Raw genomic sequence first — 25413 nt, forward strand, 5'->3', positions numbered from 1 at the left:
TTAAGGTTCTTCAACAGACAGCATCATGATGACAGCAGAACGTTTTAATTACAAAAATAAATTGGGTGACAGCATCACTTTGCTTTCAGGAAACATAGGTACTGCAAGAAGTAGAACTCAATACTTTCTAAACACCACAATCCTAAGTTTATTTCAGTCACCATACTGTATATTTATATTATGTTTTTGTATGAGGTTGTATGATCCTATGTATTATGGGTATTTGTGTAACATCGGGGACATAAAGGGAAAAGACATGTTTAGGTGGGGATTTTTTTCGAACAAGAAATTAACTAGCTACAGTATGCCATTATATTAACTTTAAGACTTGGATCATGTCCTGAAGGTAAAGGATTGTTCTTTAAAAGGTAGGGTAAGTGATATTTTTTGTTAAAATAAGTATTAAATAGCTCTATGTTCTGATAGGTCAGGATACCAATTTTATCCAATCAGGAAAATGAACTCGCACAGGATACAGCATAAACAAGTGAAATTGGAAGTGATGACACAAAGAAATGAGCAGACAAATTTGGAACGGTAACACTATAACATTTAAGTTCATAAACATTTGCAACCCACCTGAAAACTGTATTTTCTGTTTATTAAGAACTGGAGACACCGGTAGACTCCCGTTACTGAACAAACACTATACAAACACTAAAGTGCTTTAACCTTTGAACAAAACGTTTTGTTTTCACCAAAACATATCACTTAACCTACCGTTGCAGGAGAACCCTCTCTTCTAGACCTGAGATAAGTGTTTGTGAAGTTCTAATGCCACATTAGGTCGCTGTCATTAGAAAACCAATTCACCAGTCTTATAAAAGAAAGCTATTATAAATATGCAGTATATATAAACAGAAAAAAGGCTCTATCACAAAGGCTTACATATGAGATTTAAAAAAGGAAAAGAAAATCTACACCTGTGATCTCTAAGCAAGAGATGCTGCATCATTCTTGTCTTTTTAAGATTGTGTATTAACATTCATTCGGGTCTGGGGACCACCAGGGCAGGGCGTCCAAATGGACCCTTACGGGTCTGTAACTGAGAGTGTTAAATTAACGCTTAGGAATTTTATACTGTAGATTGGGGTCCCAAAGACTTTAAAGAATTGTTCCATTTGTACACTCTCAGAGTTACAGACCTGTAAGGGTCCATTTGGGCCCCTGGTGGGCCCCGGACCAGATGTTAAAAAAACAGTGCATTAATTAATCTTCATTAATCATCATCTAGTGGGATTTGTGTGGTCGTAACATGGTGAGTGATGTGAAGCATTAATATGTGGTTCAGAATAGCTTCTGAATGTCCAGTGTTGAGTGTGTGCAGATCAAAGAGCAGAAAGTAAATCGGATATATCGTCGCCGTCGGGTGGAATCCTTGTATATCCAAAACAGTAATTATCATTACTTAATCACAAGCTCTTGTTAATACTTTTCATCGGTTCAATATTTATAAAACCCACACATACTTTCAACCTGGCAGCCCTATTTTAGGCAAAAAAAGAGGCAAAAAGAGTGAGAATAGCAGGTCTACAAGCTCACAAGTTGCAACGTGTCTTCATGAGAATGTAGATCTGCTTTTTTCACTACTTTTGTGAGACACTGTCATACAATGAAGTGTAAAATAGGGCATTCCTTTATTAAAAAGAAAACATAAAAATGAAATATGGAGATACGAGGTTTCTGCCTGACAGCAATGATATATTATAGTCATGCATGTGCTCATGATGTCTTGGGATTCACAGAGAAAAATGCTAAGCTAACGCATGCATCAGAGCAGGCGTATTATGCTTAATAATTCAGGATTCGATTCCTCTGCTTTAGAAAGAAGTTGAGACAGTGTATTCAGAATCAAATTCTGATAAATTAAGATTCAGACATTTTGCTGTTTACCAGAAATAACAGTTTGCAGAAGAGCCGCAATATACTGTAACTTTGAGTAGTACTTTTGTGGCGACCTTTATTTACTCCTTGAACACAATTAGAAAGCTGTATAAATAGACAACATTTAAATTCCTTTATTCACATGGCATAAATAGGACAACGTTAAAACCAACAGAGCATCCGAACTGTTAACCCAGTCAGTTCTCTCGTTTACTTTTTCTATATTAGAAGCGGCTTAATTTACTGAACTGAGAAAAAAAAAGAAAAAACCTGCAGGCTAGACACTAGCCTACAGGTTGGACACTGTTCTGAAATAAACCCTTTACATAATAGGACACTGATGATCTCAAGCATTAATATGTATAAATTTGATTGTATCCAGCTTTAATCAACTTAGGTACATTTCTAAAGCCTTACAAGCCAGGCCATCTCACCAATTGTTAGTGACAAACACCATCCTTAAAATGTGCATATTTGAAGTGCTGAAGGCAAATCATTTTAGTTATGGCATATATGTTTTTTAGGTGTATTGAGGAGTGCCAAATTCAAATCAGCTGTACTCCCAATTTTTAAGTACATGTCTTTTTGACTAAACAAAGAAGCTAGAATAAAATACACTTGCGTAAAAAACAACAGTGTGTATACAATGTGTCTACAGGCATCTGCATCGTCAAGCTAGTGCTGTGAGTGGAGGTGGCACTTTATTCGAAGTTGCTGGAACTGAAGTGGTCAGTACAGATGAGTACAAGGGTGTTTAGACATATATTTTCATTAAATTCGTTAAATTCAGGCAAAAATAAATAATAAAATAAAAAATTGTAGGCACAGCACTGGAAGAAAGCCACTAGGCCGGGGGATGCTGGCAGCAAGGTAGGTAGTGGTAGCAGCATCATATACCGCTGAATATGACAACCTCCCCTACTGGCTGGAGGGTGGAAGTGCATCCCGAGGTTGCTGGCAAGACGACCACTTACTGTCAGACCTGGTGGTTACAAGTTTCTAGAGTCTACTTTAATAATCCTACAGACACCATCTCCGTCGATGACACTAGCAGTTTTGAGTGGTCAGCCTCCTCCTTTGCCAGGCTTCGATGACGCCACACCATCCAAGGGAGAAAGGGTGGAAGAACAAGCAGAAAAGGGTGGAGGATGACACAAGCGAAAAAGAGAGGGTGCAAGTGTCTCCAGCCTCCCTGCCATGAAATGCACCAAAGAGATTGAAAGCCAGGCACCCTGGTCTGGCTGCTACCGATGTGGGAGAAGTACAGTAATTGACTAAATGTACTTGGTGAGTTACTGTCCACCAGTCCATAGGTGTGGGCATTTAACCCATCTGGGTAAAAGAGCCAGGTAGAGGTATCCTAGCCTGGCATGGCTCACGCTGGGCAAGACCTAGCCGGTTGAGTGTCTAAACAGAAGTATCAGAATCTGGCGGAAGTACAGCCCAAGGAAATTACATTGACACTTTACAAATCTGTTTACCGTACATTCTCCGTGAATGAAACGAGTGTTGTGATTGGTCGAAAAAGATTGTTTCCGGGGTAAACGCGTACGACGGAAGTCCTGTCCCTATATAGACACTCTGCATTAGGTCGTGACCAGGCAGTTCTCTTCGCAGATGAGTAAAGGCTGGGAACGAGGCTAGGCATGGCTAGACTAATATCACTGCGTAGATATTAGTCTGGAATCTCTGTGTGGAACCTTCATTTCCAAGAGGCAAATTTAAAAAAAATGCCTCTGGTGATAAACCCGCCACATTTGCATAGTGAGCCCTGATTGGTGCCTCACAACTTCGGGGGCAGGGAAATCCAATCACGACCAAGCAGGGCCAGACCAAGTCTGCCGAGGGATATTTCGTTTTTGTTGCACTGGTAGATTGGTCTGGTTTCCAGGCTAGAGGCATCCGCCTCAGCGTCCTTCTCTCACCATAGAGTTCCCATGTTTGCAGGCCTCCTAGCTAAATGCTGTAGTACTTTAATATTGTGAAGATTACAACAACACTTAAAAAACACTAGAAGACAATTATTGAGTCAAAGTGTGAAGGTGTGTTGGTGCAGCGGTCTAGTGTTCAGTCTCTCTGAAGTTTCCATGTTTCCCTGGCTTAACATATTCAATTGCTGGTGTGTTTTGAAGATACCTGTTGAGAGCCCAAAGGTACAGTACCTTCTTGGTGTAATGGTATCTATCTTTGCACTTGAGTCGCAAGTCTCACATGTACTCAACAGTCTCTCCCCCTGTTTCCTGAGAGGTAAGAGTGGGGAGTTATGACAACAACAAAACAAAACTTTTACAGATACAAATTTAAAAACAAAAACAATATTATCATACCAAACAGAACCTGCCAGCTGTGCACATTTGGGCTTCTGATGTGTCGTATGCTTTCAAAATGTATATCTACAGGAGGCCTCGGATTCAAAACACAGAAACTGTGCTAGCTAGTCGACATTCTGTGCTGGTATATTTGCTTTGTTTTGCTTTCCATTTTGATCTGTAAGATTTCAGCTGGACAAGGTTTCTTTTTCTGCATCACCCCCCACTTTTACTTCTCAGTAAACAGGGGGAGAGGCAGTCCCCCCGATGGTCCTCCAGTACCTTGATGCGACTCGAACCTGCCAGTTGTCTGAGCACCAGGCTCCCAGTTACATCTCTGACATGTTAGTTCCTTACGAACCAGAACATAGCCTAAGATCCCTTATGCATGGGTCTCCTGTCTGTTCTTAAGTCCCGGCTCATAACCAAAGGCGACCCCGGGGTTTTGCTGTCAGGGCTCCTCCAGCTCTGGAAATCCCTGCCTGAGAATCTCAGACTTCCAAACTCAGTACCATCTTTTAAATCTCTATTTAGAATTCACCATCATGAATCCGACAACCATGCATGGATTTGTTCTCATGTTTTTGTTAATTAGGCTTGTCTTTCTTGACCACAATGTTAACATTTAGATAGCAGGTTATTTAGACAGATGTTAGGTTCGTTGTCTGGTATCCTATAGTTTCAATGTACAGATATTCTTTTGATAGTATTTTGTTTAGAATTTAGAGTGATGCTATTTCTTGGTTTATCCGTGATCCTAATAGTTTACTGTGGCACTACACTCTGCATTTGATGTATGTGTTTAACTTGCTTATTTGAAGTCACTCTGGTTAAGACTGACAAGATTGTCTGCTAAATGCTTAAATTGTAATTGTATGAGGCTCCTACAGATTTTGTCCAAACCTCATGCAATTCAGCATACATTATCTCTGTAGTCATGTGATCCAACACGTATCTGTCACAATTCTCATATTCCATTCCGAATGGCTATGATTGGCTTCCAAAGTTTGCGGGGGTGGCCCGTTTTGCACAAGATGCCACACAACATGAATGCAGCACCCGATTGCTGGGAAACTTTACACGCACATTCCCACTAAGCCAAGGAAGAACCGCCATTTTATTTATGGGGTTGTATTTTGATCTGTCTAGTTTGATTTTATCATGTTCTCTGAAAAGCACATTGCAACCGTGTTGACATTTTTATTATTAATAATAATTATTATTAATGATCAAATAAGAACATAACTGCTTCACTACAGTAGAGAGGACTGCATGGCCCCAGGGCACTACCCTATAAATAGTTGTTTTGCATGTAATCAAGCCATGCTTTGTGGGGAGACTGCTTTGCCCAAGGGTGTGAGGAAGAATAAAATGATTTTTAAGCACAATAAATAATTATGTAAACAGTATTAAACATACATACATACACACACACATACACCCACACACACACACACACACACACACACACACACACACACAGGCAAATCCTAGTAATGGTTGTGATTCTGACAACCCTGTCAAAAAAACAAGCTGTATAGGTCTAAAGAGTCTTTGGTCTCCCCCAAGTGGATGTAGCATAAAATGACACTGTGGTACAATATACTGTAAATTCAGGGACTTAAATTTAAATCTGATACTCAATCCCAGTGGACACAGGTCAGGACAAAACGTCAGGGAGATTACATTTTAGCATCAGAGATTTGTGTTGTAAAGTAAAACATCAGTGCTCCATGAGCAACATGGAAATATTTAGTTGACAGTGTCACCACTAGTTAATCTGTGGCACAGACAAAACCTCAAAGGTTCAAGGCTGAAAGCCACCACTTTAATTTGTATTTTATTTACTACTTGTGTGTGACACATGTGTGCGCATGTGCACCCTCACAGGAGTGAAAGATGACAGGTGCAAACTTTGTCTTAGCTCACTTGTAGAAATGTTGTCTCGCAAATCCTGGCCCATCTTGTATAGTGGCAACTCAATGACAGGCGATATAGCATCTATACATTCCAAGCTGTAAATGTGAAAATAACCAAAACTCTGGGTTTGAAACCTGGGTAGGACATAAATCTTACCGATTCTCACTATGACGTTATTGGCGTTTTTAAATGTGTTAGTAGCACTATTTTCCTATTGCATTAGAGCAGGGGTCTTCAACCTTTTCAGGCCAGGGACCCCCAAACTGATGGGGAGGTGGAGCAGGGACCCCCTACCTCGTAGGGTAGGGGGGGCTACCACATATATTGTATATTTATGTATACAATTGTGTTTTATATTGCCTGCTCCTATATGCACCTGCCCCAGTAGGTGTGCAAAACAAAAAATTCTCTACAAAATATGTATAAACATACCATGTTATTGTGCATTGTGCCTCCATTTATCTGTTTGCTATGGATTCATGTTATGTTTAAAGACAATTTGACATTTTGAGAAAAAAAACTTCTTTTTTTTTTCCAAACAAGAATATTGTTTAATCAAACAGCAATTTCGCGGACCCCCTGTTGAAGACCTCTGCATTAGAGTACTGTAATTCCGTTGGTGTCTCCAATTTTATGTAGATTATATCATGGTTGGATTGAGTAGAAGACTTGAGGCTTGGAAACTGGAAAGGTAATAATTTGAAAAGGGGAGAGAAAGAAAGTGATTGAAAAAAGTATTTTATATATTGTAGTGGAAGTGAGATTAAAGGGCTCTTTGACACCGGGATTAAACACTGTGGCTCAATGTGTAAAGGCATTCTCTAGATGGACCGAAGATCACCAGCTCAAACCCCACTCTAGCTTCATTTTAAGGAGAGATTGAAAAACTTTCAGTTTCAGCAAAGGGCCTTAAATCTTCATCAAATATTAGTAGTCGAAGGGACATTGAAAAGCTTTTCACACTGTGATGGAACAGCAAGCACTGTGGCTCACTCTGTTCAGACATTCTCTAGAATAGATGGTCCCAAGATCGTAGGTTCAAACCCTGAAAAGTATTCCCTTCTCCATAGCATTCTGAAGGCTAAAATCCAGAACAACACTAGGAAAACTGTGAAGTCAGAATGACCATTGTGGCTCACTGTGGTAAGAGGTTCTCTTGATTCCCAAGATTGCAGGTTCAAACCCTACCAAGGTAGTCCTACTCTTGACTCTAAAGAACATTTTGAAATCTCACATCCAAAACGACACTGAACCCATTTTGGGTGGGAACCCCTATTTGTAACTATATCTTTCCTTTCAAGACCCCCTTTTGGGGTTCCTGTTGCTATGTACAGTATATAGCAACATTTTTTCCTTTAAAAAATAAATAAATATTTGAAGTTTTTCAGAAAACGTTTTTAGAATCGGCCTCAGGTCTAAATGCGAAAAAGTGTGATGGAACAGCAAGCACTGTGGCTCGATGAATCAGATGTTCTCTAAATGTCCAAGATCGTTGGTTTTAACCCTGCCAAGGTTGCCCTATCTTACGTGTCTTGCTCAAGGACAGTTCGACACTAACCCAGGTGGAGCCGGTGATCAAACCAGGAAACCTTCTGATTCCCAAGTGGCCGCTATACCTCCAGAACCACTCCATGAGCAGTATACGAGTTCTGCCCATGATGACCAACCTTTCCACAAAGTAAGCTATGTGCAAATCCTTTGATAACTTTTTTTGAGATATCCTGCTGACAGACAGACAGAGCTTTGGTAACGAGCAGTTGCTGTGCAACAGGCCAGCTGTTCTGTACTATGTGCAGCCAAATGCATATAACCCTGTGGAGAGAGTGTGTGTGTGTGTGTGTGTGTGTGTGTGTGTGTGTGTGTGTGTGTGTGTGTGTGTGTGTGTGTGTGTGTGTGTGTGTGTCAGTCTATTTTCATTGGCTGTCAGACTGGTATTGATATCACAACTCCTGCGGAAAAGTGTGTGTGTGTGTGTGTGTGTGTGTGTGTGTGTGTGTGTGTGTGTGTGTGTGTGTGTGTGTGTGTGTGTGTGTGTGTGTGTGTGTGTGCACGTGCGCAGGGTTCGAGAGGACACAGTACATTTGAAGTAGTATAACGTAGGAAACTGGAGCACAGAGTATGTACACACCCAAACAGTGTGGTTGACAGGACAACATGCAGTAGACAGAATGGAGAAATAATTCTACTAGAAAGTTAGTTTGTGTGAGAGAGAGGACAGATGGAGGATGAGAAATATTATTATTATCAGTAGTAATAGAACTAGTAGGAAGTCTCCATAAAACGTAACCATTTAAACTCTATTAGTTGACCGTATTCCATGGTATTCCACACAAAATATCTTCACTGAAAATAGCCAATTGTGACGCATTGTGAGCTTCTAGACAGTTTTGGCTTTTTTTTATGAGTAAAGTAATCACATTGGGCCCGATTCACTAAGCTGGACGTAAATATCAGTGTAAATAACGTGTAAATAAAGAGACTAAAGGAGGGTGTATTTTCTCTAAGCAAAAACTGACCTGCAAATTCACAAAGGGGTGTGTAAATCCCTGATATGTGCGGATCACAGTTGTCCCTAATTTTGCCTGAAGGTCAGAGGCACGTTCATATGGAAGATCCTTTGCATTGCTCCACGCCCCCATTTAAGACCATAAAGCTGTTTACACTCAAAATATGGGTGTAAACAGCTTAGTGAATCGTTATTAGGAACTTCACAATTATACCGACTAGGTGGTATGGTATGAATGTAACATCAGACTGCATGTACTGTACTTTTGGTTTAATTGTATCTATTCAAATAAAATTATGAACGTGATTGAAGCTGTTTATAGTCCAATTTCATAGCACTAGAAGTGGTCTAAACATTATTAGCAAAATCCAACACAACTTAAAGAGTCTAAGACACAACTCCTGGGGGCCCGCAACTGACCAAATGACAAGCATTCAATTCCAGAGCGAGAAAAAGTCACTGAACATGTTTCATTGCCACCCAGTCAATTGGGTAATAAAATGACAGCAATAGTACAACAGCTTGAATCATATTGGTACATACACAGCATACAACACAAGCAGCAGCAGCGAAGAAAACAAAACAAGGTTCCTACCTTGCGCCGTCTTCATCAGTTGTAAGTGACGGCCCGATTCAAACTTTGGAACCCATGGGTAGAGAGATAGAGCTCTCTATAGTTCATCCTTGGATGAGCCCTCCAGCGGCTTCTCCAGTCATCTCGATCCTCCATACATCTGGCTAGCTAGAGGAATGGGGCGAAGTCGCAACATCGCTGCCAGGATGTCAAACTCCTCACCGTTGCTGTCTGGGATCATCAGCATGGCTCTTGTACCCGTGTGTACATGGCTCCTATGGACCAGAGTAGGTTGACACAATAAGCCTTGAGTATGAGTGATAAGAAGGTTTTTCTTTCTCTTTTTCATGCCAAGGACCCCCTGTATTGTTAAAAATGTTCAAAATGATTCCATTTTTTTCTAAAATAGCCTATCTACAAGCTGGCAAACATAGCTGATCTGTGGGCTTGTAGACTGGCTACTTTTTAATGGCTGAAGGATAAAATAGGTAAATAAAAGTGTTAAACTGATGTATTAACTAATTTTGATGGGGACCCTATGGAACCCCCCAAGGACCTCTGGGGGTTCCGGGACCCCACTTTGAGAACCACTGACATATGCAGATGCAGCTTAATATACAGATTCAATTCAACCACAACTGAGACACACACACACACACACACACACATACACACACACACACACACACACACACACACACAGTCTGACTCAGCGTTACTGTCAAACACAGCTAATACAATTCACAGCACACAAAAATGCTGTACTGACTGTTTTTTGATTTGCCAAGTAAAATAATAAAAGTGAAATAATGACATACAATTGTTTTTTCATGGGAATGTTCATAGCATGAAAGCAGCTAACTGTACGTAGCTATTTAGCTAACTCACCTGGATAATCCACTCAACTGGAAAGAACATGAAGGTTGTTATGACAACTTCTCTTTCAACTGCCAGTCTGCCACAGATTTTCTTTTAGTAGTATTTATTCACCCCCCTGACAACACTGTCAACTCCACTCAACTTCCATGTGGTGTAAACCTAAATAATAAGTAGTTTTCTCACTGTTATACTTCCAAACATAAATGGAGCTTGTGTCAATTAAGCTGCAGTCTCGCGCAGGTTTGTGGAGGGAGGGGGGCGGGCACGAAAATTGGAGCCTGCCTGAAGACTACTTCTAGGAGTGTGTAACAACTAACAAGTTTAACAACCTGCATTCACGGAGTGTCTACCTAACCTAGGGAGTGTCTGACAATAACATTATGTTATTCGCTGATTTGCTTCTTCTTATATTTTTTTCTTGTTGAGAAATACATAGCTACTAAAGAGAAAACGGCAGTCTTTTCAATTCTAGCAAAAAAAAAGAGAATTCAGTCAAAGTTAAATAAGACGAAAATAAACCATCACACTACAGCGGCACCTTCCTAAAATAATGGCGTATAGACCCCTTAACAGACGACGTCACACTGTCTCCCTGGCTCCAAATGAAACCCATTCTGTCAGGTCTCGCTAGGACGCGCCTCACTAGCCAACACACAATAGGGGGTTGGGGTGCACCTCTATGGGCACCCCAAAACAACAGGTTGAGAATTGATAGCATGAAACAATCACCTGTGCATCCAGTCTCAATGTTAGTAAACAAATAATTTGTCTATTAAAGTCATTTTTTGAGGAAAGTTATATGTTTGCCTAAATCAGCTCTTCATGACACTGTGACTAGGGAATTTCAGAAGAGAAGACAATGTGACTTTAAAAAAAGAAAAATTGCCTAAGTCATTTGACAAAACATGTTTTGCCTATTTTGACCAAAGTCAGGTTTAGAATTGCCTAAAGTGAAGTCAAAACTTAAATTGGCCTTAAACCTCTTATGTTACATAATTCACAGACAGCATTATTTGTATGTCAATAGTCATACTATGAACTTTTTGGGTGAAATATATCTGTATTTACTTCATTTCTTTCTGAAAAACTTGATCTCTGCTATTACTTTATATTATGTTACATAGCTGTAACTTTCAACAGGATATGTTACAAAATAATAATACATTGTTATTATTAATGAATGTATTGGCACATGTTAGTGCAGTGTTTGGGCTCTATAACCCTTATTCCAGTGGGAAAATATATCGATGGTATGACATGACTTCAACCTAGGTGGCATAGTTAACTTTATTTCATATATTTCAATTTGAGGACAGTGAAACTTTACTCACTCACCAAATGTTTAATTTATGAACCAAGATAAGCAACTCTGGGTCATTCACCTCTCTGATCAGTACAGGTCAGTGGTGATTTATTTAGCTTGCATTGTATTTTAAGTTGAGCATAAACACACCAGCTTACCTGATTAAATAACTTTGAGATTGTGTGCTTATACCTTTGAATAACATACGGAATGACTTGTCTTAGTTCTACTGGATCTCTTCTCCACTCTCTTCTCAGTCCTGGGCATTGATCTAATAGGCATGTCCATCAAACTAAATATTATGCAATAAAGCAATGGTTTTCAAACGTTTTGTGCAAAGTCAAAATCTCAAGGCACACATGTATTCATATCTGTGCATATCTGAGCCTATGTCTTATCACTCTGCAAATGTTTATTTATTTAGTAATAAAATATTTGTTTTATCCATCCAACTGCCATACACTTATAGGGGAACTTTGCTGGTATCCAGCATGTTAAGGTCATAAAAACATAATTTTCAATAGACTGGCAATTTTCCAGCACAAGCACCTGACACAGAAGGCATTGGACATTAAATAGCATACCTAAATAAGGAATATACTGCATGCATAACATGATTATCTAGTGGGAATAATCAGTACAATCTTTCCGTTTGTACTCAGTGCAAATTGATACTATTCAGCTATTATTAGTTTCTAGATTTCAAAATCAGTCATGTTGAGTCAAAAGCAATTTAGCACAATATGTGCAATAAAGACTTCTTTCTTTTTTTTTACATAAACAGTTTTTTATTCAGCCTGATATGGGTTACACATGGAAAAATGTATTTCTAAGAGAACTACTTCCCTTTGTGAAGCTAATGATATGACAGTTCCAAATCAGCTTTAGATCCCCACATTACCTCGAACAACAGTTTCCCTGGTTGTGAGGAAAGAAACATAATCATAATCACATGCTACGACTGACCTGATCCCATCCCCACCACCTATACCCCAACCCACCCACCCCAAATCAATTTGAAAAACAGCAGTCATATTTTACGTTTTGTCACCAAGTGATATGGAATGTTAGCATGGAAATGCAAGTAAAAAACAACAAAACAAATTATTCCCAGAATTCCGTTTCCAGGCTGCTACTGTATATCGCCGCTGTCGGGTGGAAACCTGGTACGTCCAAAACCGTTACTTTTCAGGAAATGGAAATAAAGAACCTGTGTTCCAAAGGATCCAATGTAGTTATTTAGTCACAAGCGCTTGTTGATATACTTTTCATTGGTTAAATATTTATAAAACTCACCGACACACTTAACCAATTTCACTTCAAACCTTTTCAAAAATAGCAAACATAGCCGATCTACAGGCTCAACGTTGCGATGCGTTGAGCGGCTATTTTCACTACTTTTGCATGACACTCGTGTACAATGAAGTAGGGCATTAATCTATGGGTGGGGGTGGACAACATAAAATGTTGAAAAATGTTTCTGCCCGACAGCAGCAATATGTGAGGCATTAAGAGAAGACCATCTCGGTCCGTTGTGTATGTAAAACAGCAAAAGATTACAACAAAAACTCAGTTGTACAGTGACTTACTGTGGATATGAACAGAAACCAAGACATGATGCTCAATAGTACAGAAGGTACACAAAATGTACAGTTAGGTTGCAAAGGAGCTTTGGAAGCTAATATATTAGGACTGACAGTCATAGACACAGAGGGAAGATCAACTGGGGAAAAGAGGGGATCTTAACATTTAACTAGTGTTAGTTTAATTTTTATCTTACTATTACATTTCACAAAGTGCAAATTTGTATTTGTTGTCTCAACCAGTTTTAGAAATTGCTCTTTAATATAACAATGAAAAATGTCTATTCCACTCCCCCCTCATATTATCCACGACCAAAATCTACCCAATCCAACTAGCATTAACCACCAATCACTCTGCACCCACCCAGCCCCTACCAGCTATCCATAGTAGAATATTCTTAAAAAGCATCACTAATTACATGCTGTAATGGCACTAGCCTGTTTGTTTGAGATTTGACTAAAGCCCCCTTCTTTTGGCTCCTTGTATCTTTTACAGTACACGGTTACTGTCAGCGTGCGTTTAGAGTTAAAATATATATTAATCTATCATTAAATAGTATGCCTCTTGCACAGTCTTGCATGCATTGGAAAGCATCTGGGCAAGCTGTACAAGAAGGAGAGGCATGTGGACGGACTTGCTCAGGCTGTAGGCTCCAGGCCAGGTCCAGGCACGCTTTTCACAACCTTTAAACAGTTTGGCCTTCGAATTCCTTGCAACCATGTAAGTCCAAAAGATGGTTCTCCAGTGTGTTTGTTGAGTGAGCATTTGTTTATGTGTACATGTACATAATGTGTGGTCCTGAACTCAGTTTCACAAAAGAACTGTAGATCTCACTGAAGTTTTGTTCCAAGCTTTCGTTGTCTGTTCCTAGAAAAAGATTAAAGAAAATGTATCAATTAGTAAAGAAATTCCAATATTGATGTGCCATGATATTATGTGTGTGTATGTGTGCATATAGAGTATATACACACACACACACACACACACACACACACACACACACACACACACACACACACGCTCAGAATATCGGCTGTGGGGCTCTAGATACAATACTTTTTTAAGTCTAGTTCTACTAACACAGACCGAGCACTTTATCACGCTCTATATGTTCGTCATGGTACACATAAAGCACCCCACACTGAATGTTTGCATACACGACTAATCAGGCTGGGCCCATTAGAACGAAGTAAAGGACTTCTACTTCTTTTCGGTGACATAATCCATTTGCATGAGCCCATAGAGCCCCAGTCCTCCCTAAATAAAGCTGTTAATCAAAACACTTGTCATCCTGTCGTCTGTCCTGATTAACACATCCCATCCCTGTAGGAGGCGGAGCAGCACAACATGCTTTAGGACTAGCTGCTGGACTGCCAAATGCTACAGGAGGTGGATGTGTCATTTTTCAGACTGACAGCTGTCAACCTTGACCATTCTGCACAAGCACCCACAGCCCTTGTGTGATGTGCCTGTGAAAGCTAAATGTGCAACACACTACTCCGGTCAAAGCTAATGTGCAACACATTACTCATGTGAAAGCTAACGTGCATACCGTGTGAAGGCAAATGTAAAACTATTATGTGAAGCTTATGTGAAACACTGTTCATGTGAAAGCTACAACATATGTTACTCGTGTGAAAGCTGAAGTGCAACACACTACCCATGTTAAATTATGCATGGAGTTCCTCCAGTGGTTGAGGTCCCCGACAGTTGCAGAGATATGATCAAAAGGTCCTTTTTGTGTCCGACTCGAGCCTTATGGACCACTGAAGGCCTCGCAGCACCACAGGGTGAACAGTCGACATGAGTCCCAATTGTTGCATCAGTTAATACCATGACTGTGCTTCCTGGATACATCCAGCCTCCCTCAAAGCCTCATTACTGTGTTCTGAGAGGCATGCACGCAAAGCTGGTGTGAATCTAAGGCTATTTCATATGGTCACCAAAATCAGTAGGGCTCATCCTGCAATCTTCCAATTTGATAATGAGGAATGTGCGCATTCCTTTTTCATGTCTGTGTGTGAACCAACCCCCCAGGCTTATTAGCTCCAATCTCATTTTGAGTGTGAGGGCTCTCATTCTTATCCAATTCCTTACTGGGACGAGCAGATGTCATGACACCATCTCTGCAAAGTGACAATTGCCCTGTTTGAATTGCAGCACCACAGTGCATTTTATGTGTTAATCCCAGTACCATGAGTCCCGACAGCTGTCAATCTTGTGAAATCTGAAAGACTCCCTCACAGAGAGATAGTAGCGTAATTTCCCATGAGGCAAGATGAAGCAAAATGTTATGTTATGTTATTTTATCATGGAAAATGTAATTACATTCAATTAAATTAACAGTTTGATAACAGTGTGGTAATTCCACTTAACAGTTAAGAATGAATATTTAGAAGAATAAATGACAAACATTAAAATTGAACACCAATGGGTCCCACATCCACACGTCTATTGGTTATTATATTTGTATTTACAGGTGAAGAGTGACCCGAGAAATTGCCACCTGTAGGCACCTGAGCATCGATGCCCTCAGAAAGTCTTGTACTTTACAAAAAGATTCCCTCAGCCAAGACTCCAACTGTGCCACCACTCAAGTTTTATTCTAAACCCACCTTGAACCGTGAATCTTTTTTCTGTATATGGGTGTGTTGATCAAAAAAAATATTTAATTTTATTTGTTTTAAATATTATAGTTGTATTCATGTCCAATAAAGTGTTTTTTAGACCTCATATTATGTAAACTAGACAGACATTTACCCTGCACATTACTGAGCACAAATGTACTGTATGCACTTATAGCTGAGCTTTCTATCTGGCAGCACCACCAGAAAAAAGTTAAACTCTGCTGCTACAACTCCATCCTAGTGGAAACACTGTGAGGCCTAACCCGAGCTGAATCGTGTATGCACATTTTAAGTGTGAAATTAGAGAGTGCAGACTGCATGAAAAGAAAACAATAAAATAAAAAAGATTCAAATACAAATCTAATCATCCAATACAATGTAATAATGTGTATATAATCCGTTTCCATCCGAACAGGATCTTACCTTGCTTCTGATCTGGTCACTGTGTATTCAAACCATAAGATGTTTGGGATCAGGCTTGTGTCTCGCACCAGAAAGTACTCTGATATTGGCCTATTATTGTGAAACGGAAAATAATAGGATGGAATGTTAGAGGATATGTATAAGGTACAGCAAGAGACAGTGAATACCTGAGACAATGAGCATATCGTCTGAAGTGATCATTTTCAAAAAACAGAAAATAGCAGATCTATAAGCTCAAGACATTGCATTGCTGTGAGTTGTCAACTTGTAGCAATTTAAGACATGAAACATGGACATCCAAATTTTCTACCCAACAGCGATGATATACAGATCCTCGTCGTTAGCCCCCACTATTTATTAGCAAAGATCAGATTGACGTTTCGATCGCCAAAGGATCTTCATCAGTAGATCCTGATATGACCTAATCTCTGCAATGAACAGTGAGACTCCAAGACGTTTATAGTGTTTATCCTGCACCTGATCAGCAGAGTGGATTTGCATGCTCATGTTCCTTAAAGGAGACTTCACCCATTTTCAACCTTACCTTCATTTAACTCACTAATTGCTCATTATAAGAGGGCATCAATTCCATCTACTCGCTCCGTGTCTCAGAGGTGGGCCGTAGACAGTTCAGAAACCTACCTAATTCTTGTTTGAAATGACCTCTGATGATGTGATCGGTGGTAACTGTCCACGGCCCACCTCTGAGTCGCAGAGCGAGTAGTAGTAGTCGCACCATCTTATAATGATGCATTAGTGAGGACCGATTATATAAAGATATGAATGACAATAGGTGAAGTGCTCCTTTAACCACACACGAAACGTAGCGTCCCTATTCTGGGGCAAACATAGCTGATGTACAAGTTCACAATGATTCACAATACGACACATTGTGAGTTTGTACATCGGCTATTTTCGTTGAACAATTTGGTGTACTGTAGAAGAGGCCTAGGCTATACTTCATACTACGGTCAATGATGTATACATGTTTTAAGTAGTTAAATACGGATCCTTACCATGCTGCCATCTTGGGGAAAAGTGGTGTCAGCACTTCTTGTGTGACCAAGAACCAGAATATGCCAATAGTACTACCCGCCACTCCACCATAGAACACCTGACTCCAGGTGTGATACAACAGGTGGACCCTGAGGATGACAAAACATTATTTTTAAAGTAACATCTGCCTTTTACAGTACATACATTTTCAAATTCAATTTTTGTGCCACATATTGTTTTTGGATGTGGTTAATTAACATGACTTAAGGTCCTTACACACCGGGAGCATTTTCTTGTGCAAATAACTCACCCAGAAATATATTTTTCCTAATTCTTGTTTGCATCATGAGTGCATCCACACCAAACGGGAACATTATGTGGTGATAAAGCGACATCATTCATTTATTTGTTTATTAAAACCAGGTCGATTTATCATCCTGAATAATAATTGAATAATAATCAACCTTTCTTTTTTGTCATTTTTTTATGCCAATTAATTCCTCCTCACACACATTTCTGTGATGTGATGTTTATTTTCATCCTAATTTGTAAAAAAATGAATTTGGGCTAGGCATACAAAATAATAGCTGTGTCCCTGTAGAGGAGTTCATATATTGATCTAGGTGCAGGAGTGTGCCAAAAACTAGCACAAAATATGATTGCTAACCCCTTTCTGACCGCAGAAACACATTCTGAAATTCAGGAACATTTCTCCTTTTCCATCACAGGAACCTAGCTGCCTCTGGAACCATTTTGCACAAGTTGATGTTTCAACTCAAGAGATTTTCACAGAAGCATACCGATCGAACATATTCGTCAGAGAAGTGGTTTGTTGTTGATGTGTGTGGATTTCCTGAGTTGATGTTTCAACTCAAGAGATTTTCACAGAAGCATACCGATCGAACATATTCGTCAGAGAAGTGGTTTGTTGTTGATGTGTGTGGATTTCCTGATCAAGAGGAAATGACACAACGCTTGTGAATGGATACAGAGTGGTGCGATAAGAGAATTGTCTATAAGCACACATGCTCCATTGCTATGCTTAACAACAGTCTGGTAACATACACATCGCCGATGCTGCCGCAGCCAAATGTCAGGTGAATAGAGCAACGCGTCTCCTGCAATGCAAGCTGCCTGATTATTCTTTATCGCATCTGGTACGAATGCACCTTTAAGGCCCTGGCACACTGAAGAAATCATATGCTCATCAAACCTCGAGGGGTTTACATTGCTGCAGCCACACTGGAGGCATCAAGTGGACTTGTCAAAGTCAACATGGCGTCCAGACCATGAAAAAACAGTGTATATATATTGCTTAAAGGCATTTACAAGTTCAAATTTGTACTGCAGTGTGTAAAGTTTGACCATTCTAAAGTCTCTTTTAAAAAATAACTTAGTTTTAATTTAACAGGTCTGCACAGAACCTGATAAAATTGTTTTGTCTGTCAAACGGCAGTAGTCCTGTCTTCCTTGGCACATATTTAACTGGTGACAGCAGCGCTTTAAACAGGAGAAATATGGATGAGACAATACAAAAGGTACACTGTGCCTACGGGTGGTACACAAGTTCAAGAGTTCAGCTTTACCAGACGGAGATGCATTGATTTGACTTCGACTTTAAATTCTCCCTCCTTCAATGTGAACAAGTGCTAGTGGCCTAACTTGACGCGTACAACTGACACTTTTTATGTGTCAGGGCTTTTATTCATTAGGGGTTGCCAGACAGAATGTGACAGTTCCTTTGGGGATATGGGATCTAAATGCTACCCACAAAAATCAACATGCTGTCACCAAAGTAACACAACTATGCCTAATCCATTAGCTTAGAAATTCAGGTGCAATTGCTAAATGTATTGATGATGGCAATGTTAATTTTTATATCCATTGCCTTCTTTACAAGCAGATATAGGTAACAAATAGTTGAGTTTTTATTATATGTGTGGTATTTGTTGTAGCTTCAGTTCAGCTTTATCTTTTTGCAATGCAGTCTCTATGACTAGCCAACTACCACTTAAAAACAAAAAGCAGATGTACAAGCTCACAACGTGTCGCATCGTGATCTTGTAGATCTGCTATTTTGATTGGCTATACATTGTACGATGAGGTTAGGCTTAAGTGGTTGACAGTGATTACAGACATTCATGGGACCCAGGCAAAAATAGACTTTTGGAACATGAACACTCCACAGCAGATTCACTTAATTGAACAATAAAAAAGTGGGCAAAACAATGTCTTACCTGCTGTATGAGACTGATAAGGCCACGCCCAACAAGACGATGGACAGTATGTGTCTCCACAACAGGTCCACACATCGAGCATTGTTCGTCTGATGCATTCTAAAACACAGACAAAACAATTGAGTTCACACAATGACACGTACGTCATGCAATGGTTCGAGTGAAACGTCTGTTGACAACTACCTCGGAAGTAATCTTTTAAAGACTTCAAATCAGAGAACTAATGTAGCTAACTGAACAGGGTAAGTTGTGGGGATTAAGCATTTTTTGAGATTTCAATATGGTGTCTTATTATGCAAAAGAACTGTGGGGGTTGTGATTTGTAAACTGAAATGCAACAACACTGGTCAAGAACACTGTACAGACAGTGTACTGTCTGACTTATATATCTCTAGAGCATTGATAATGTCAAAAGTCATTCTAAATAATGCCTTGCTCATATTTAGCACTGGGTAATACAATCTGTTGCTTTGTTCCCTGAGACTTGTATTTATTTTTGTAATGGACATACTTTTAATGTTTTAACAACAGAGTTATATGTCCCTTCCTGGCTCCTCAAAACCAACTTTAAAAAAGAATGAAGCTCACCTTAAATAAAGGAAAAGAAAGAAGTAAACGACAAAGAACCAGATAAGCTGGGAATGACTGGACGGCATCCCATAGTCTGTGGTCAGCGTGGAATGAGCCCCTGTAAGCACAGCCATGTTTTACATCAAAGCACAACACACTAAATAATCCACATGATTTAGTTGTACTTTATAGATATGAATTTGCAACCAGCCAGGAAGTTTATGCAGAACTTAAATCATATTTGTTAAGTTAAATTAAAGTAATAGGTTGCTGTCCCAGCACTGCATTTACCTGCACATGGTCGCGGCTCCCTAATAATGTGCTTCAGTAGCCAGTTCACCCCTTCATTCAGGATGAGCCCACCAAAGAATGAAATCTAGAACGACAGGTTATGGGTTAGGTTAGGGCTGTCACAACCATGACATTTTACTTGACGATTAATTGTCACACAAATAATTATGATTAACAATTTTATTGTGTTTTTCGGCATTTAACATTGGAACATATAAATAAAAATCACATTTGTAATGTGTCCAATTAAATATCAAGTCTTCTGACTCCATACAAGCTATGATTAACCAAAAAAAGCAGATCTACAACAATGTGTCATGATGATAAACCTTTTTTTTTAATGTTCACTTATGAAGAAATGCCAAAAATTGGGACAGCAGATTGAAAGAGGTTAACTACATTAAGACCTGGGATGCACTTTGGCTATTTTTGAAAAATTGAGAAAATGTGTGGAAATCTGTGAATGTATGCATTATTTTAAAGCGAACATTTTAAACTGAAATCTTTGCTTCTAGGGGGTCCCTCCCTGGAACCAAATATTTTGAGATGGGGGTCCGCGGCCAAATACATATACTTTTGGGGGTCCTTGACAGTTATGAAAAAGTTTGAGAACCACTGATATATCAACACAATTTGTTTAGAAAACTGTTGGGATTTAGTAGACATTTTGTAGAATCGGCTTCAGGTCTTAATGTAATCTGTAAGTCACAAGTTACACCCTCTAACTTACCGTGTGCAGTTCCCGTTTGAACACTATAAGCGTAACGAACCCCACGAGGATGGCTATAGGAAGCAGACTGATGTAGGCCAGCACTTGTCCCGTTAGATCACCTGAAACACGGTGACAATATGAAACTTTGTGTGACACGTCATCAAGATTCCCACATTTTCATTATTATTTACCGTCCATCCATGGCTGTTTAGTGGAGGGGGGGTCATGTTAGCACTAAGGACGGACATTTGGACACAGTGAATCCAGATTACGTTTGTGTTGTAAAACTGAAGGTAAGATATACAGTGGTGGAAGAAGCACTCACAAGTAAAAGTATCAATAACGCAATATAGAAATACTGTTACAAGTCCTGTATTCGAAATGTGCTCGAGTAAAAGTACAATAGTATTGGCATCAAAATATACTTAAAAGTATCAAAAGTATAAGTACTCATTATGCAGAATGTGCCATTTCACAAGTTTTCAAATGTATAAAATGTATTTTTTTGTAATCCTTTGAAAATAGCAGATCTACAAGCTGTTGTAGATCGGCTATTTTCAAATAGCCAAAGTGTGTGTGTGTGTGTGTGTGTGTGTGTGTGTGTGTGTGTGTGTGTGTGTGTGTGTGTGTGTGTGTGTGTGTGTGTGTGTGTGTGTGTGTGTATATATATATAGGGCTGAAGTGGTTCATGTATGTTTTGTATTAATAATCAAAATCTACAAAGTACCTAGTAAGTACAGTTTTCAAATAATTGTAGTGGAGTTAAAGTACAATATTTGTCTCGTGAGATGTAGTTGAGTAGTAGAAGTATTGAACATTTGACATACTTTAGTCAAGTAAAGGTACCTCAAAATTGTACTCAAGTACAGTACTTAAAGGGGAAATCCACCCATTTTCAATATTTAACTATGTCATTAATATAGCATAAAGGAGTTGTGTGGAAATAAGAAAAAAATAAAAAACAAATTAACATTGCAAAAAAATTTAACATTGCAAAAAAATTAACATTGCAAATTACACTGTGATGACTCATCATGGTGTAATTTGCAATGTTAATTTTTTTGCAATGTTACATTTTTTTGCAATGTTAATTTTTTTTTAAATTTTTTCTTATTTCCACACAACTCCTTTATGCTATATTAATGACATAGTTAAATATTGAAAATGGGTGGATTTCCCCTTTAAGTAAATGCACTTAGATACTTTCCACAACTGAAAATATGAGAGTAAAAGTTAAACTGAGTTTGGGAGGAGCAGACAATGACCTGGTGTTGTCAATCAAGCCATTCCCTGTTGGGCCACCCTATTTAATCTAATTCTGTATCGCTGAGGTGCAACTGTGACGAGCAGAACATCGCTGTATGTGGAGCTCTTTGATTAATACACTATTTATGAAACACTTATTCATCCTCAATGATCCCATATCCTATACACAGTCAAATCCAGAATTTTAATTTAACTCGACAGTAGACAAATGTAACCAATTTGGTCAGAGTTGTACACTCTCAAGAGTTACAAATGGATACATTATTTATCATCCAGTGGTGTAAAATAACTAAGTACATGTACTCAAGTACTATACTCAAGTACAATTTTGAGGTATTTTAATTAACTTTCTTCAGTATTTACAACTTTCAATACTTTTTACTTCTACTCCACTACATCTCAGAGGCAAATATTGTACTTTTACTGCACTACAATTATATGAAAACTTAAGTTACTAGTTACTTTGTAGATTGATTATTATCGGGTTTTTTCAGAAGATTTTTTAAATACATTTTGAACTCGTGAAATGGGACATTCTGCACGATGAGTACTTTTACTTTTGGTACATTAAGTATATATTGATGGCCATATACTTTTGTACTTTTTACTCAAGTACATTGTGTACGGGACTTCTTACTTATAACATAACAGTAAAACATGTGAACACTTCTTCCACCACTGTTTTTTGTCTTGCATTCCTTCTGTGCAAAGGGCTAATTAATTAGCAGACCAGTTAATAGAATCCAACAGCTCACAGCAAGGCAACATTATTTTAACACGGTGGGATATTTGCCTAATTTCACTGGCTGTTTCTTAGCAGTACACTGACTGGTACATATGAAGGTCTACGAACCAATTTAATAATACATTAATGTGATAATAATGTCGAAATTAAGCCATTAGCATCTCTACTAGCCACCATTGTGGACATTTTGCCATCAACTGCGCATGCGTAGTCGTGTTGCCAGGTTGTGCGAGAGAAACAAGCAACCAGGTCTATGCCAACCATTAAAAAAAAAAAAAAAAAAAACACTAGAAACCAGCCTAAATAACCAACTACACTTCAGAGACAAGCCCAAAAAACAGCAACTCGCAACTAACCAATATTTACAAGCAACTTTGCAGAAAAAGAAGCCCAAAGTGGCTGTAAGCGGACATGGCAACACTTGCGGGGTGCCGTCTCACTATTTGGCATTTCGGGTTCCGTTCCCCGCTCAGCCGTGCACCTTCAAGCAGCTCATTATTTGGCAACAACACTACCGTCTTAGTTGAGTCCATTCAATTGCGAATAAAACCCCCCAAACAAACACCCGGAGGATTATCGTTAGATATGTCGTTAATAAAAGAAGTGTAGCTATTAGAAGACGCTTTGTTGACTCACCCTCGGGGAACTCTACGTGTGTTAGAGATACGGACCGCCATTGAGGTGGTGCCGAGCACTGCTCTTCCGACGCCATCTTACCCGGACACAACCGGGCACACGCCAATGTTGCCAGATTATGCGAGAGAAACAAGCAACTAGGTCTTTGAAAACAAGTCCAAAAGAAGCGACTGCATGGGATGGGTCACACTTTAAACGTCGGCTATTTGAAAATAGCCGATCTACAAGCTCACAACGCGTCGTGATGCTACACATTGTGAGTTTGTAGATCTGTTTTTTTTTTCCTTCCCCAAACAACAACAACATCTTGGAGGGAAAAAAAGTGGACAATGTGATGTGGAATATTTTTGAAAAAAGATTCTAACACAATACACAAATCTGGTATGGGGGGGTCCCTGGAACAAAATATGTTCTGATGGGGGGTCCGTCCGCGGACATATACATCATTTGGGGGTCCCTGACATGAAAATGTTTGAGAACCACTGGTTTCAACCATAATAAAATAAAATAAAAACATTAGGAAACAAGCCCAAATAAGCATGAAGAAATAAGCCTAAATAAGCAACTACACTTAAGAAACAATTAAGCCCAAAAAAACGCAACCACCATATTTACAAGCAACTTTAAAGAAAAACAAGCCCAAAGTCGCTTATAATTTTAAAAAAAAACATGGCAACGCTGGACCCCAGCCCAGACACGCGCCCAACAAATCGCTGAAGAGTCGGACTGGGCTCGAGATTACAGATCCGGTTTACAGCGGATACGAAAATGGTTCTATGTGTGCGTCCGCATGCACGGGACGACGGACAGTAGGCGGGCACTAGGCTCTAGACCGGATCTGAACACTGAACAGTAGATAGAAACTAGGCTTTCTTCTCTGCAGAAACACACAAAAGATAATCCCAAATAAATATAATCCAGAAAATAATCCCTCACAGGATTATTTTGTGTATACACGACAGCTGGAGCACTCTGCTGCTGCACTGGCATGTTGACCTGGTTGATGTCTGTATGACATGTTTGATGTGTGCTGCTAAGTGATGTCTCTCAACTGCACAAGAGTGATGTTTCATCTGTACGAGATTACTATTTTTTTTTGTGGAGGAGGGGTGTAAAGGAAATGTTTTAAACCTTTATATGATATTAGAGATAGTTGAGAGACAGGAAACACGGAGAGTAGGGGAGTGACATGGAGCAAATGGTCCAGTCGACCAGGAGTCGAACTAGGGACTTACTAGGTGTCAGGCATTTAACATTGATGTATACACACACCTACACATTTTAACCATGCACACTTTATGTATATTTTACACAGCTCATATGAGGATATCTCATAATATATGAGCTATATACTGTAATAGCTCATAATATATAGCTCATATAATAAGACGTTTTCCTGGTTGGTTTCTTTCTTTCTATAATCTTTTACCCTTTATTGAAACTACAAATGTTCTGAGCTTGTACGATAAAGAATTTCACACACTTTTTCACACCTGTAAACTTGTGATGTGACAATAAAGTTTAAGTGCAGTCTCTTGTTGGATTAATTGATCTGCATTGGAACTCAAAAATAAAACGCCACCTCAGGTTGGGAAATTGCATAATGAATATAGTTTAATATGAAAAATAATAAAATCACACAATTAATCAAACTTAATTTACAGTATGTGCTGGCATTGTAATGTAACATTATAAAATCCAAAGGCATGAATAGGACACTTGTGTAGTGTAGAGAGCAGTGACTTTATAACACAAAATATAAATATTTTATAATATCCCTGTCTTACCCATCTGATTTTTTTTTAATTTTTATTAAGTTATATTCTATAGACTGCATAGTGCATACTGCACCTGACATTTGATTTCAAATGAATGTCATAGCTATAAAAAAAAATACTTTATACTCTCATTTAGATTTTCAAAACATCGATAAATGAGTCTGCGATTAAAC

At 39.0% G+C, this 25413-nt stretch overlaps 1 protein-coding gene across 1 annotated transcript; it reads right to left on the reverse strand.

The window, feature by feature from the left end:
- Positions 1-12384: 12384 nt before the first annotated feature.
- dolpp1 (dolichyldiphosphatase 1) lies at positions 12385-23550 on the reverse strand. Its single transcript, XM_080418708.1, has 8 exons — positions 23463-23550; positions 20834-20934; positions 20104-20188; positions 19831-19930; positions 19243-19341; positions 17026-17154; positions 16010-16099; positions 12385-13826 (listed from the first exon to the last, which is right to left on the reverse strand). The coding sequence occupies exons 1-8, from the start codon at positions 23536-23538 to the stop codon at positions 13790-13792; spliced, it is 717 nt and encodes a 238-aa protein (XP_080274834.1). The 5' UTR covers positions 23539-23550; the 3' UTR covers positions 12385-13789.
- Positions 23551-25413: the final 1863 nt, after the last annotated feature.

This window comes from Gymnoscopelus braueri, assembly GCF_963280865.1.
Source record: "Gymnoscopelus braueri genome assembly, chromosome: 22".
NCBI classification, from domain to species: Eukaryota; Metazoa; Chordata; class Actinopteri; order Myctophiformes; family Myctophidae; genus Gymnoscopelus; species Gymnoscopelus braueri.

Bases quoted from the DNA above. Each gene is read 5' to 3' on its own strand.
- dolpp1 (XM_080418708.1), bottom strand. From the start codon at position 23,538: ATGGCGTCGGAAGAGCAGTGCTCGGCACCACCTCAATGGCGGTCCGTA. The intron at 19,931-20,103 runs GTAAATGCAGTG...CTGTGCTTACAG, and splicing joins GGAGCCGCGACCATGTGCAG to GGGCTCATTCCACGCTGACC. The intron at 16,100-17,025 runs GTAAGGATCCGT...TCACAATAATAG, and splicing joins TTCCCCAAGATGGCAGCATG to GCCAATATCAGAGTACTTTC.